The 16046-nt window shown below is 42.1% G+C and overlaps 1 protein-coding gene across 2 annotated transcripts in view; it reads right to left on the minus strand.

Annotated features, from left to right (window-relative positions):
• Positions 1 to 5491: 5491 nt before the first annotated feature.
• The window catches only part of SRPX (sushi repeat containing protein X-linked), a 50576-nt gene continuing 40021 nt past the window's right edge, over positions 5492 to 16046 (minus strand). For both annotated transcript variants that reach the window (XM_052794646.1, XM_052794647.1), the window contains 6 exons: positions 14585 to 14711; positions 12496 to 12617; positions 10448 to 10627; positions 9852 to 9985; positions 8401 to 8522; positions 5492 to 6038 (listed from right to left, as the gene is read on the minus strand). In XM_052794646.1, coding sequence (XP_052650606.1) covers positions 5858 to 6038; positions 8401 to 8522; positions 9852 to 9985; positions 10448 to 10627; positions 12496 to 12617; positions 14585 to 14711 — 866 coding nt within the window. In that variant the 3' untranslated portion in view covers positions 5492 to 5857. The remainder of the gene's footprint in view (positions 6039 to 8400; positions 8523 to 9851; positions 9986 to 10447; positions 10628 to 12495; positions 12618 to 14584; positions 14712 to 16046) is intronic.

The raw sequence follows: 16046 nt of genomic DNA on the forward strand, positions 1-16046 counted from the left end.
AACATGTGATGAATTCCAAAATAGGATGCTGACTTTTATTTGCAGTGATGTCTTTTACCATAACTCGGCAGGAGATGCTGAGAAGCACGCTAGTAGAACCTTACCACTGTGTCCCATGAATTTCCAGCCTGGTGATTTCACGTTTGCAAATGCTGTTTGATAAGTGGTAATAAGACAGTGTTAATTATACTGTGTATGTTGACGCCAGAAAGTGAATCTCAACTTGCTTTTTAGGTGTTTTCTAGGTTGTTTTGAAACTCACCCTTGCTGCATCTTGGGCCTTTATTTAGATTAGTGATTTCAACAATTCTGCTTTGTGGCAATAACATCTATATGGCTGTGTGCTACTGCTCCTGAGAGCTTGGTGTATATTTTTGAGGGTAGTTCTAATTGTTGAGGTTTGCCTAAAGCCAAGTGTAGTCATTTGTTGCAGCAATTGGAGAATGTCACGTATCCCTCGTTCTGCCTTTGTTCTGCTTAAAATCTGTTGCTAGCTATTTGTTTAATTATTCTGCTGGACGTGAACAGTAGTAGCAGTAAATGGCATTGCGGTATGTTAAGTTCTACCCAAATTTAGACAAAACAAAATGTTTCCTGCCCAGAACGTTTTTGTACTATGCACTGTACGTTCAGTTTTGTGGACAAAGGTGGCTGGTAATACATTTGCAGCTGTTGTCAAGATTACTGTTCTATCTTTTAAAATTAAAATAGTGAAACATGCTGCTGTGTCCTTGTGTCTCCTAAAATGCATTACAGCAAACTTATAAGCATGTATTTCAGGAATATCCCCTATTATCTCATTGAGGTAAAGACATTACTTTTACTTATATTTGATGAACAGTGCAAGAGGCCCGCCACGTCTTCAGAGGTGGGACTCCATTGACGGTGTCTCTCTGCTTCTTTGGTCTTAATTTCTCCACTGTAAGTGGTTTTAAGCTATTTTTTTATTTCACGAGCATTAAACCTGTTTTCTTTTTAACATGCAATTCTAAGAATAAGGGAAATGCAGTAGTGTCTTCCCCCTTGCTAAAGAATTATTTTACGTGTGCCTTAACCCTGCATGTTCAGCAGGTCCTCCCCACCGTCTCCAAATCTCCTACCTCTTCCCTAGTTCGAGGTCCTGCCCACTTGAAAACCGAGGTATGTTCAAAATGCAGCTTTTCTGTAATTACTGGCCCTTTTTAAACTTTTTTTTTTTTAAGAAAAACCAAAAAAACATTTGATCACTCCATTAAATTTATACTTTCAGCTGAGTCGCCTTCACTTCAACTTACCTCCCAGAGCTGAGACCTCTCTTCCATCTTCTCTTGGTTCTCCAGTTGTCCAGGTTTTTGTGTCTTGCTGTCCCTTCCTGACTGAGACGAACCAGGAAAGCAAATAACGCTCCCGGGCTCTGGGCCCGTGCTGGCCTCTGCTCGCTTTGCGCTGGTCTGAAAGTCCAGCTCAGCGTCTTGGGTTCCTGCACCCTGGTTAAGGGGGGACCACCTCAGCGGGGTTCACTGGCGTCTTGGTGTGATTTGGGCGCAAGCAGCTGGCTCCTTTGCCCTCACGCCGCTCCCGTCTAGCTTGTCCCCGTGCTGGTTCTGGCTTTTATGAGGGTGGGAGGTCAAACACCCGTTAACTGGGAGGCAGCTGCAGGTGGGGGAAGAGCCCTCCTGCCATTCCTCTGCTCCTCATACCTTTGCTTGGGGACCTTAGCTGAGGTTTTGCTTGGGGGTCTGGAAGACACCTCTGTAACTTCTGTAGAACTGAACTGCGGCCTCTCCTCCCCTTCTCTTTGAGGTGATAGATGCCAAGTTCTCCATGCGAATTTGAAGCATGGGCCAACCTAATTACTGAAATTCAGGCCATGGTTACTTTCTGGGTGCATGGGTGGCAATGGGAGATATGGTGGTGACTAGGTATGCGCTAGCACGTTCTGCATGGACACTGGCTTTGCCATCTGTTTCCCTTGCATTTTACAGAGCGTGCAGCGGCCGGATCAGTGCTTGGAAGAGGCCAGAGAAATGCGTGGGCTATCCATCGCTGCCAGTGTCCTCACTGGCTCCTCTAGCCCAGCCAGCCTTGCTGCTCTCTGCCTTCCAGTGTCTGCTAGTGTTTTCCCACTCTTCCCTTCGTGGAGCTGCCACAAAAACATCCTCCAGCCACAGACGGGGAAAGAGAAACGGGCAGCAGCTACACGGCCGAGAGGAGCCGTGCCATCTCCCGACGGTGTGAAGCATTCGCCCCCTTTTCCCTTTCTGTGGATGTACAGCGCTAACAGAGAGTAAGGTGAGTGGCTGGAGGTGATCTAGTGCTGAGATTGCACATCCTAAGCTCCACTATTCACCACCTCAATTTAAAAAGTGGGTTGCAATCGTAAGAGTAAATGTACTTCAGGTTCCTTTTTAGCCTCTGTGTTTTCATTAATTATGTTAGGCGGTCTGACTCATGCTCTTATGTAAGTACTGAGCTGTAACGAAGCTGCATGCTGTAATCATTTAGCGCAGAGCTGTAAGGGTCATTGGTGTTTTCATTAAAACATAACACTTTCTGTCCCAGAGGGGATGGTTTGAACTTCAAGAATAGGGATGTGCAACTTTAAATTTTGTCTCTCCTCTGATGGCAGGGGTTGTTCTCATCAAATTAGGTGGATTCTTGGGTAGGATCTGGGGAATAATCGGGCCATTTACAAAATTGTTTTGTGCTGGTGAGAAATTGCTGCTTCCCACAATTATCCCAGTAGTTTTGTTTGCAAAAGTTGTTGCATGACAGAAACATGAATTCTTTTCTGGTCTAAAATGATTGAAGTCTTTGGTTCATATTCAAAATTGAGAAGTGTCTCCAGATTGATGTAGGAACCTCCAGCCTGCGGCTGTATCCACACACTGTGATCTGTCACATCTTCCACAATGAATAGCCTGGAGGTGGGAGTGGAAAGGGCACAATTCATGGCAGGTCTTGCTTCTTGGGAACAGCCTTTAATCCTCCCAACCAAAATTCATGTTTTAAACAGGATTTACATTTTGACAGCAGTGGTAGGATTAGAGCTATGGTAAGAGCAGCCATGTTGGTAGTACAACAAAGACTCCAGCCTGTATGATTTTGAGGGAGCTGAATTTTTGGTTAAATGTTTTTTTTTAAAAAAAAAAAAAAGTGCACTAGTGTAGATGCTGTACCTTGTTTACACAGTGTTATTTTTCTGGGACCTGAAGTCTACAGGATGAATAATTGGAATATATTTGAATATTTGGAGTTTATTTGAATATATAAATGCTGGGCTGAAGCTAGAAATACTAAGTCCCTTGTTCAAACACTCCTTTCCCAGAAGGCCAATCTGCCACATCCCTGCATAGCATACGTGCAGGCTGATTTGACTCCGAAACAGAGGTGGCATATGATGTTTTTCACTCTTCCCCACAAAAAAGTACAACAGAAGATGCCAGAAACATTTTATTACTAATCAAGAACAGCTTTTCTTAATCACAAGATTTTAATAGATGTTCTGTGTAGAACTATAACTAGTAATCCAATCACTCATGCACTCTCCTCCACTTAATTCAATTTCCTGTAACAGCCGAGTGATTGCAATCGCTTTCCTGATTGTAGCAATTGTAAAGCCCCGCTCTGGTTCACTCAGTCATGAAAAATGACTGGATGCACTGATTCTGTACCTAAATCAAAATGGAGCAGCTGCGGATTGGAATTGCAGCAATACAGTAGAAAAATCAGACCCATTAGAGATTTTTAAAATTTTTTAAAAAATTTTAAATCATTGGAAATTAGTTGATGTGCTTTTTCAATGAGGAAAGTGAGGAGAAAAAAACCCTGTCCACCTGCGCATTCATGCTATAAGCATATGTATGCCAAAGAACCTGAGCCAGAGAAGTGTGGCCACAGCAGCATGTATGTAGATGTGTCCTCAGGCTCTCTGTTCCACATGTGACACTTAAGGCATGAAGCAATTTGGTGTGCCCAGCCACATCTAGTTTTCTTAACCACTGGTGTTAGGCAGCAGAGGAAAAGCAACTTGGAGTACAGCCGTGTCCATCAGCACGCTGGCTCTTATCCGCCTTGTTCCTTTATAGTGGGTCCAGGACTTACTTTGGGTTTGGTTTGGTCAGGTCTGGAACAGAAATGCTATTTCTGTGATTTTTGTCACCAATCCTGTCCTTGCATCTTCTAGGGGCAACACTCAGAAAGCTCAGTCAGGGCTTCCTCGCCCTCCTTGCAAACCTGGCACCACCACCACGCGTATCCAGATCTTCCTTGCCTTTGGCATCAGCACTGCAGGGATTCATCGCCAGGGCCGTGCCATGCTTTCGTACCTACTCTTGGGAGTTCAGTAACAGCCTCCTAACACTCTCGGAAGCAGATCATCCTCTTCAGAAGACAGGAGCTACCACCACCCACCCCCTCCTTGGTGCTGTTGTGCTTTAGTCCACAGTTAGCTTTTGCTAGCTCGTGTCAGGGCTGATTGCCCTCTCTTCACATTTATTCCCTCATTAATTAATTCACTTGCAGGAACAACCTTTTTAAAAGAGATTTTTCTAATTTTGGAGGGTGTGAGAGACCGAATTCTGGTAAGGATTTGCTTTAAAGATGCTGATAAACTGTTCCTCTACTGCCACCAGAGTGTAAAATTAAACAATCATCTACCTTACAGTCAAAGACAAACAACCATTTGGCTGAAAAAACAGGGCTGTGCTCTTGAGCAGCAAGAATGAACAGCACAGACACTGGAGTGCTGCTTTTCAGGCATGTCAAATTATGCATCATATCCTGTAAACAGGTATCCAAAGCTGTAACTCACAATTTTCACTCCTTTGATGCTTATATTCTTCATGCACAATGTATATTCTTTGCAGTGGATGGGCAAAACTGTGGGGTATAATAAAACAATAAAAAACTCTGTCCTTTTTTGATTGCCTCCTCCTAACACTTTTTATTAAGCAGGGAATGTTTTTGTTAATTTGTAGGTAAGTGATGAGTTGCAAACAAATATTTTCACAGATCTGGAAATGACAAATCTTTGATGATGCTTCCCTGCCATCAAATCAGCAGCCTGGTTTGTCTCCAAGATGAAGAGGGGAAAGAAATCAGCTACTCCAAGTCTGTTGGACATGAAAAGCCAGAAGCAGGAGCATACCAGGTAAGAGCGTATTTTTCTATCAAGCATTGCAATATGTGGCCTCTAGTAATTACTGCCCATCTTCTACACTGCTCACTGTTCCTTTATTATATTCCTTCTGGCAATGACTTCCATACCGCTATTAGCTGTTTTTTCCTCACTGCTGCTGAAAACAGGCGCTTGCATTGCCTTCGGCTTATGCTTTGTGTCTGTGATCGACCATGTTGTTAGTGGAACTGAAAGACGCTGCTTGGTTGCTTGTACACTTTCAATCTGAGGCTAATATCTCTGTTATAATCATTTGCAGAGAGGTATTTTGATCCAACTTTTGAATTAATCGATAAAAGTTTATCTCCAAAAGGAATTTTAGACAACTATCTGTTTGCAAAACAATATTTTATTAATAAAAAGACTTGTAAACAGTAAGAAAGAAACCCCAATTTTACACTTAATGAAAAATCCAAAATAAACTCCCAGAAACGTGCCTCAGTTCTTCACTCTCTGTACAAGAAATTCCATCAGGTAGTAATCCTACATACACATTTATCTAAAGATGGCTGAAAGTACAAAAAAGCATCATGCATACTTCTATGCAAAGTAGCTACACAGCTGGACAGACTTTAACAATAGACACAAAAAATCTGTACATCAGTGATTAAAAAAGCCATGCTTTTGTGTAGCACCAAGGGGAGAATTATGTGGATTAAAAAAAAATTCACTGACAACTGCAGGCCCTGTGATCCTGAATTAGGGACATGACTGGCCAATTTCTGCTTGCAGTTTCATCTCTTCTTTTCTCAAGGGAAAATTGTCAATAAGTGCAAAGAGCTCAGCTGGCGTTGCTGGGAAAGGATAACGTTCCTTGTCCATTCCGTGCTTGTCCATCACCACGATGTTGAAATTGTAATGGGGGATCCTCAGCAGCAGCCTGCAAAATAAGGAATGTGTTTTGTTAAAGCCCATCATCTACTGCCTGGGCACTTCAAACTAATAAATGGCAGAACCAGCCTGTTGGATCTAAGCAGAGGAAGGCAGGGATGGTCAGAGGGGGCTATACAGGCTCCACTTTGTTTCAGCTGTAAGAACAAGGAGTCTGACAGAGAGCAGGTGCCTGCATGTGCTGGAGGCTGTACCTCTGCGTTAGGGAAGTGGCAAGGTAGCTGCACTCGGCTTTGTTTTCTTCTCAGACCTCTGACTGTTAGTATAGCACATATCATTCCCTATTGCTATCACAAGAGAAAAAAAAAGGTAAGACAAAAGTACTATAATCATCGCCCAATGAAAACCACTGCAATGGAGCTAGAGTTCCAGGTAGACTATTCCCTTTCTTGGCTGCCACATGGTATAAGACCACAATGAGAAAAAGCAGGACAAAATTATTGGAATCAGTTTTCATCGCTTCCTAATAATAGCCATCTACCTGGTGGTAACTCCAATTTAGGAGAACAAAAGCCACTGCTAATCATGGCAGAATCCTTTCCTTCCAAGTGGTAAAACAGGTCATTTGAGCTCCTCTGGAGGTGTGACAGGTGTAACAAAAGTATATCCTTGGTGCTCTTTTCATCTTTTGCTTGAAGGAGTTAATGAACTAGAAGATCCTTAGACATGCAGTCCATCAACACCACTGGTGTGGGGAAAATAAATTCAGGCAGCCATGACAGAATGGTGTCAGGACAGGAAAGCTGCCATGAAGAAGAGGGGTCGGGGCAGGGGATGTTGGTAAGGTGCGAAGCATCAAAATTGACCTTCCTCAGCCTTCTAACAAGTTTGAGTGCTCTAGGTGGCTTCTTGTTGCAGTTAGGGAGCTTGGCTATTAAATTCAAACTAAAATAAAGTTTGAAGCTAAGCTATGGTGATAGGAAACTACCTTCCTCTTGTGCCTCATCTCACCTAAGAAAAAATGCTTACCTTCTACAAATGCAAATGCTAACTTCTGAGGTTTCCAAAGTTTTAACTAGAGTACCTGTGCTCATTAGTTTACTGAATGCCAGTTCTGGACAGCATCTTTATTCAAGATGTTTAAGGGTGTGTTTCATTTTGATTTAAGTGCCTTCCAGAACTAGAATGCTGTAATTCACACACTGCAGTAACAACAGAGAAAAAAAAATCAAATGGAAAACTAACTAACTTTTACTGAGTGCATGGCAGGTCATACTATACCAATTTCTGAAATGTAACCCCATTAAAGGTTGGGGGTGTGGGGGTGGCAGGGAATAAAGTGTTACCAGAGCTGCTTATTTTCTACAGAGCCACAAGAAAAACATTTCAACTTTAGTAAAAGTACTTTTACTTTTTAGAATAAAAGAGAAAGCTCTTTGTGCTCTCTTTTTCCTTTTATAGAGAACAAATGTTTTTATATCTTGCAATCCAAAAAAACCTCTCCAACTTGTCAGCATTTTTTATTGTCCCCAGTTGAAACTCGCTCCATTTCCTCAGGCATATCACAGAAGATGTTGCCTAAAATGCTCCTGGACTTTTTTCCTAAATAACTACTACTTTCCCTGCCAATGAGGCCTCCTGGCCCTAGGAAATGCTGGCACTTGAAGTCTCCCTTTCAAGTGAAAACCAACCCCCTGCCACTCTAAACCCAAGTTAAAACAGTTTAGGCACCTCAGTAAAACTGTTGTAGTCAGGCTGGGGAGGCTGAGATAATTTCCCCTTTGAAATCCTGCCCATATCATTTCTACATGTGGGACTTCAAAGAGCAACCACTGCTTCCCCTTCTAGCCTGGCCGCAGCCCCCAGCAGCGCTGCAGAGATGAGCTGTTGCTGCCATTTGGGGCTGCACTGGCAGCCGCTCCAGGGCTGTCCTTGCAAAGTGATTGCAGCCTGTCGTGACTGCACCGGACCAACTCCAGCACAAATACAGACATACTTGAAGTGTTTTCAGTGGCAGCACCCAAAAATATAGACCTATAACATGATCAAAGAGATACATGGGGAGTTCACACGAATTCAGAAATTCACTCACTTTGAGTAAAAGGTCAAGGAAGACATGGCACTTGAAAGAGTGGCATAGACTTCAACTTGTGACCCATTTAAATGTGAAACAAGCTGAAGTCTATGCTTTTAATTTCATAAATACCAAATGCCCACAAATTTACAGTAGCTATTGCACAGAGAGCGAGCAAATTAATCCTAAAACTTACTCATCAATGTCTGCCTTCCAGCATCTTGCTATGTACATTAGAGTAGAATATGTATATTTAGAGAGTGAGATGCAGGGAATCAAAAGCAATACATCATATATGCTAAGGTGCAAACACAACAGTAGAGAGAGCTTACTTTACCTGAGTTGCAGGGCAAGTGATGGGGGCAGCAGCTTTACACCTATTCTTCCTATCTGTGCTGGGAAGACACCAACCAATTCAACTACAGTAACATGTCGGAGGTCTAAACCACACTGTGCTGGCTGGAAGGGTTAAAAGAAGAAAGAGGTGTGTTAGTTATCAGTGGGAGAACAGGGGGTTGATTTGAGCACACAGCAAGTGTTCATAAAGAGTCCGATCTTCTTATGTTAGTGAGGTGGTTTAAACTGAAATGAGAGCATACTTTGAAAAGTCTCTAATTCTCACTGCAAAGAACTACAGCCTCATGACTCCAGGGGATGTTAAATGACAGATTCTTAACTACACTAAGAAAAACAACACACAGGGACCACCTAGGAGAAATATAAACTTGGCTTTGTAATGACATGAAAAGATGCCAGGGTATTAAGCATTGTGCCACTAATCTAATTTGGCAATCAAAGCAAGGTATGTGAAATGGAAGTCAACTGCAGAAAGTTTTCTTTCATGCCAACTTGTTTGACCACTGTCAAGCAGTGGGAAAAGTACTATAGCCATTAAATTTAGTATTTTAAACTATTTCATTTTGATCAATATATTGAATTTTCTTGCCAAGTTAATCTAATGGGGGAAAAGAAAAAAAAATTTTTTTTTTAATACAACTGTAACTTAAGCCAGCAGTTAAAAACATCATCATGCCCATAACCCAATGACTATTCATACTGAATTTTGTTACAGTTGTGAGAAAAGAAACAAGATAGATAGAAGCACTTGCTGCTGTGAAAGAATACAGGACAGACTCCTTTCCCTGAGGACACAGATACATTTCTGAGATACATCCCTAAGTCTAGGAAGAACCTAGAAAGAACATCACATTTACAACACATAAGAACAATTACCAGGTTTTCTGTTTTTTTGGAGCAAAATACCCCACTGCTATCTCCAGCACTCTGGATGATTTCTATGCTGGGTCTCCAGTCCTTTGTTTGCTGGTGCACTGGTTACTTCTGAAGCTATTCACACTTCCTTGCATCATAGTTACAGTCTGTAAGCCTGGTTTGCATGAACTGCAACCACTGAAGTGCTGGATGGTTTGGGTTTTTTTCAGCTTCTTAAGGAGCTGAGTTAGGGAATGATTATTGAGCACAAGTTAAATTAATTTGGGGAGGATGGAAGAGGGCCAGAACTGCTTGGGATTCAGCAACTGGTCAGTCAGAGGCAGCACAATCCAGAAGGGAGCTGAATTAGAGACTGGGGAGATGTTTAAACTGAAACCCAGGTAAAAAGGATTAATCCAGAACCACTACTGCTTCAGCCAGATCCTCCAATGGCTGCAATATAAACAGCTGAAGTTTGTGGATTTATATCAAACAGTGGAGCTTTTCCTCTTGTGTCTTTCTTTAAAAATAAATAAAAAAAAATAGTTGCAGCCCCCCACCCCAAACTGTTTTTACCTGCAGCATCCCCAACTGCATCCTGTAGAAGAAGTTGGCTGCAGTAGGGGTTGAAATAATTAGCAGTCTCCGCTTCTCATAAAATTGATCCAGAAGTGCAGCTGCAGTCCTCACATTCACATTAATATTCATGGCTAGAAATAAATTTAAAACAAAAGTTATAGAGCATACTGAAAACAGATCCATTTCTAAAAGCACAAACTGTTAGACAGCAGAAGCACAGGAACGAGAGAATAATAATAAAGAAGATAGGGGTGAAATACTGGCCTCACTGAAGCCAACAATTTTATCTTAAGCTGTTCTGGCTTGCAAGATGGATTGACTCCAGAATGTGAAGTTTTGTACAGAGCTTTGGGCTAAAACATGCTATAAGTTGTGAGGTACCATCATCATCCTAGGAAAGAACAGCCAAAGGTGGCAAAGACTTCAGCTGTAAGTGCAAATTGGCAGAGGAGAGGAAGATGTTAGGTTTCTTACCTCTAGGGCATTAAAGTTTGCAGCTGTATTCCACCTCACACCCCCTTCCCAAATTCTCACTGCCACAAGAACCATTGCTCTGGCAGCCCGTCTGGTAAAGTGGTGAAATACTCACTTACGTGCACAGGTTGGCTCCACTCCCGACCACCCCAAATTGTACTGGCATACTCTAGCTGGGCTTCCTTGCAGCTCGTAGCCACCAATGCAGGAGAACTCACATGTAGCACCATAGTTATTTCCATCACCTGAACACTTGATGTAGCCATTATCTGGGGCATTTAATTTCACACAGCGCCTGACTTTAAGCAAGAGGCAAAAAAAAGAAAAGAAAAAATAGAAAAAAAAAAAAGAGACAAGGCATGAATCACCCTGTTTGTTACAGGGTAGCATGGCCAGTGGAATACCAATATGGAAGACATTTTTCTGTTTGCTTTCTGTATTGTTAGATTTATGTTAGACTTATGTTTAGACTTAAAAACCCCAACCAACCAAAAAACACCCCTCTTAACTCATACAAGCTGTCGGAGGAGGAGACCAGCCTGGCTGAACAGAGAGCTTTGCCTGGAACCCAGAAGAAAAACAAACAAACAAACCAACCCCAGTTTTTGACCTTTGGAAGGGGGAGACAACAAGGATGTTTGTTGTGAGGTTGTGCAGGGAGAAAATTAGAAGGGCCAAAGCTCTCAAAGAACTTAATCTGGCTACTGCCATAAAAGACAATAAAAAATGTTTCTATAAATACACGAGCAACAAAAGGAGGGCTAAGGAGAATCTCCATCCTTTATTGGATGTGAGGGGAAACATAGCAACAAAGGCTGAGGTACTTAATGCCTTCTTTGCCTCAGTCTTTAATAGTAAGACCACTTGTTCTCTGGGTACTCAGCCCTCTCAGCTGGAAGACAGGGATGGGGAGCAGAATGAAGCCCCATAATCCAAGGGGAAAGGGTTAGTGACCTGCTACACCACTTAGACACACAGACCCAGGGGTGCTGGTTGACAGCCAGCTGAATATGAGCCAGCAGTGTGCCCAGGTGGCCAAGGTGGCCACCAGCATCCTGGCTTGTGTCAGAAATAGCATGGCCAGCAGGAGCAGGGCAGTGATCGTCCCCCTGTACTCAGCACCAGTGAGGCCGCACCTCGAGTGCTGTGTTCAGTTTTGGGCCCCTCACTACAGTGAAAGACATTGAGGGGCTGGAGCATGTCCAGAGAAGGGCAACGAAGCTGGTGAGGGGCCTGGAGCACCCTTATGAGTCTTATGAGGAACAGCTGAGGGAACTGGGGTTGTTCAGCCTGGAGAAAAGGAGGCTGAGGGGAGACCTTATCCTCTCTACAACTACCTGAAAGGAGGCTGTAGCAAGGTGGGGGTCGGTCTCTTCTGTCAGGTGGCTGGAGATAAGACAAGAGGAAATGGCCTCAAGTTGTGCCAGGGGAGGATTACACTGGATATTAGGAAAAATTTCTTCACTGAAAGGGTTATCAAGCATTGGAACAGGCTGCCCAGGGAAGTGGTGGAGTCACCATCCCTGGAGGTATTTAAAAGATGTGTAGATGTGGCTCTTAAGGATGTGGTTTAGTGGTGGACTTGGCATTGCTAGGTTAACAGTTAGACTTGATGATCTTAAAGCTCTTTTTCAACCTAAATAATTCTATGATTCTGTATGTAAACTAAAATGATACAGATGTATAGGTGTATGCATGTGATTGTGATGTCATGGTGACAAAAGGTCATGGAGCACAAAGAGAGCTGAAGCTGAAACCTACAGGTTTCACCTCTGTATATTCAAATCCAGATTTCAAGATGTGGACTTGTGAAAGGGCACCCCTGCTTGACAGATGCGAGTCACAGCTGAAAAAACTCCTTTGCATACTTGTTTCAGCAGCTCACAAGCTAAGTATCAGGGAGAAGCCAGCAGGAGGGAAGGAGTGTGGAGCTGGAGGCAGGACAGATCAATGAAGCTCTTCCCTGATGTGTGGAGTACAGGCTGTCCACCCTGCTGCAGGCCTGGCCCCCTTGTCTCGAGCAAGACAGTGTTCTCCCTTTCAGCATCAACATACAGTTTATATACACATACATATGCAGACAGATATAGAAATGAGGACATTTCTCAAACTGCCTACTGATGCAAATCAGTGACTGTATTTATATAGGATAAAACATCACTCTTACCTCTGACTTTAACAAGAAATTTGCAAGTGCCTTTGTTTTCAGCTCTGTCATACACGGTATATTGGATTTTGTGGTCGCCTTCTGGAAAATGTGACCCTGGTGGCAGGCCTTTCAAAATAACACTAAAAAAAAAAGAGAGAGAGAGAAAGAGAGATAAAATGGGACAGACATTCATTAATTCACCAGCATTTTCCTACTGACAATGCTGTAAAAGCCTGAATAGTGAAGGTCGTGGCATGCTAAGACTGCCTGCCTGCATTACATGACTCAACACTGAGAGTAAGCAAAGGAAGAAGCTGGGCAGCAGAGACCACAGTATTTAAACTTGCTACCAACAGCCCACCCTGGAGTCATACAAAAGGGTCCCACCCTGCTGATACAAGGGAGGCAGATCAGGCAGGGCCTGCTTGCTTCCTATAAGGCAATCCATAGTGTAGCCAAGCATCACGTCATGCCCAAAGGAACTTGAGCTTCCTTTTCCTTACATAAAGAAAAATCAAGCTTGATCCTCCCTCATTTTGTATTGTCAGGGCTGCAGCATAACCCAGAGCTGGTGGACTGCAAGAAAACTTCCAGCCTCTTACAATGGGGACATACCCCATCTGAGTGCTCTGCACTGCTCCTGTGACTACACTAATGTAGAAAAATGGAATAGAAAGCGAGATCTATTGTCACACAAGAAGGGTGTAGTGATCCACAGCAGTGTTTTCACCTGGAACTTGTTCCTATCCTGCAAATGCGTTAGGAGAATTCAGATGTACTAAATGTATCCTCAGTACTGAAGAAGTGAGGTTGAGCAGTGTTTCCTGTAATGGGAAAGCTTACATACTCACGGGACTGCAGGACCCAGTGCATTTAAGGAAAGCACTGTACACTCTGTAAAACATCACAGTTTAGCAAGATTTTATAAAAACAGATTTATGGAAAAGCTTCCACAGATTCAACAGATAGCCTCTTCAGAGTTGGGAACAGTTACTCACATGACAAAGTCTACACAGGTATTCCCCATTTTTTTGCTTGCCAGACATTATTTCATCAAAAAGACTTTGGAATTTCTTTACTCTGACACTTTTCAAAGTTTTTATTTTATCAGGCTTAATTTTTTTTATGCTGTTAATTGCCATAGAATTATCACATTAGACCTTAGCAGCAATATTGTTTTTTATTGTGTAATTAATTCTTTTTTCTGTTATTATTTAAAATGTAACAATAAAAAGGCAATATCACTGTGTCTTTCAACAGCTTTTTTTGTATTCACATAAGACTGTAAACATCTTTAAGCTTACAACTTTGAGATTTTAAGCTTAACCAGTCCACTAATACCAAGATGTAACTTGCTTAATGAAAAAAGCAGATTTTCTATACTCTTTCCATCACAATAATCTAGACAGACTGCCATAAATCCTGCACGATAAAGATAGGAAAATCAGAGACAGTGGTACCATCACAAGCGCACCTTGCTCTTCCGTAAAGTGTGACTGTGAAACCATAAAAATTGACAAGGAAATTTTGAAGAAAGTGTTAAGTTTAAATCCTATGTTTAAAGCTCCCTAAGTTTCAAATGAGAGGCATTACTTTACAAGTAACTGCAGAACGCTGTGACATCAGTACTCAGCACTACTTCAGGAAGAAGCCTAAAGATGATTGCAGATATTGTTTTGTGACACAATTTGTCTTGGTTTTTTTTTAAGACAGTCAAAGTTATCTCTGCTACTACCTCCAATGCACTATTATCTTTTCATTGTTATGTATAAAAGGTAACTTGCTGTAAGAAAACTTGTTGTATGTGAGAAGAGACCCACAAAGCAGCTCTGGAAAGTTTCACAGGTGCAGTCAAAATGCTATTGTCATTTATTCCATCAGCTCTAAAATAACCACAACAATCTGCTACCCCTCTACATGCCAGGTCCTGAATGATTCAAGTTGTCAATTTTTAATTTTTCTATTCTTTACATGTGACAGCTGTAAATAAGCATCTTGGATGAATTAAGGGGAAGGAGTACCTGGCCACCCTCATCAAGTGAATTACTAACCAAGCACCCCAGGAATAAAAAGGAGAAAAGGCAGACATTTACAGATTTGCACCTACTCTGTCAGAATCCCGTCAGCAGTGTCTCGTCCCTCCGGGGTATCCCAGAACACTCTGGCCGTCAACTTGTTGGGCTCTGCAGTTTTCTCCTTCACACTTGGGCACTGGATTCTTGGAGGTTCAGTATCTGTTGAAATAAACATCACAGAAGTGGGCACATGTGCATGTGTTATAGCTATGCATTTTCTTCACAGCTCTTGCCCTGTTGCCAGCGTAATTCAGGACCACCTTCAGCTGGCGTCCTCAACACTGGAGCTGTCCCAGCCAAGGCAGGTAGAGCCTGTACTTCTCACATTTTTGTGAGTAAGAGATGACAACGATCACCACCCCCCACCCAATGTAAAAAACTAATTAAAAAGTAGTTATTGTAACTGTCTTTATCTAGTCCCCAGTTAAAAAGCAATGTCTACAAATTGACTGTATTTAGCTTTGAACTCTAAGAAAGAATACCCAAGATTGTACCTGAGGAGCCTGACCCTTCTGTTTATCTGCTCTACCTCTCTTTGTTCATCTGTGCAGTAGATATTGTGATTAAGAACATTTGTAAAGCACACTGAACACAAATCTCTCTCTCTGATAACTTTGCATGTTATTGTTAAATTCTTGATTATTTTTCCTGCAGCAATGGCAAAAAGAGAAACAACGGAAGACTAACGCAATTTTCATGTTGCAGGGAATTGCTGCTCCATTTGATTTTTTTCAAGTAATTCTTACAATAATGCCTTACAGGTAATACAAAACAAAAGTAGACCAGGTAAGTTTTGAAAGCCTGTTTAACAGCTAGCAGAACACTGTGACTATTATTCAGCAGTAAAGGAACAGTGGCGATGATAAAAGACCCTGATGGAGGACAAAGGCACAGCTACTCATCTCCAGCCGCTTCCGTTGCCAGTCCTGCCAGCATAGCAGAAATATATGGGCGAACCAAGTCCAAACACCATCACAATCATTAATTTAAAAAAAAAAAAAATCTTTAATAGCTTAGTCTCAAGTTTTTTTACCATCGCTTAGGTTATACGCAAAATGAAGTCTAAAGCCATAGAGTCATATACCAGCTTTAAAAATCAACACAGAGACAGGATTGCTCTTTACCTGCAAATAGAAAACAATCCCTAAGTGCTGCTTAAAATTTAAAGGGTGGCAGGCCTTGTCTTTTCATTTGCAGGGCAGACACAAAAAGTATAATCTGGATTTCTTTCAAAAAAAACCAGCAATGAGAAAAGGTTTAGGTCTTTATAAAGCATCAAATATACAAAATAATTTCATAGACCTTCATGTTCCGCAAGCAACACACAGTGTTTTCTACCAGTATAACTAGGGCAAGTGCAGCCCTGCTATAACCCCTTCAAACTTTTAATGGTATTCCAAGGACCTGGGACTCTTGAAAACTGGCTTATCTCTAGTTCTTCTGTAAGAGTTTTCTTCCAACCCCAAACACTGCAGCTTTGTGAGGCACTTCCAT

The sequence above is a fragment of the Harpia harpyja genome, chromosome 8 (genome assembly GCF_026419915.1).
Source record: "Harpia harpyja isolate bHarHar1 chromosome 8, bHarHar1 primary haplotype, whole genome shotgun sequence".
In the NCBI taxonomy this organism is placed as follows: domain Eukaryota; kingdom Metazoa; phylum Chordata; class Aves; order Accipitriformes; family Accipitridae; genus Harpia; species Harpia harpyja.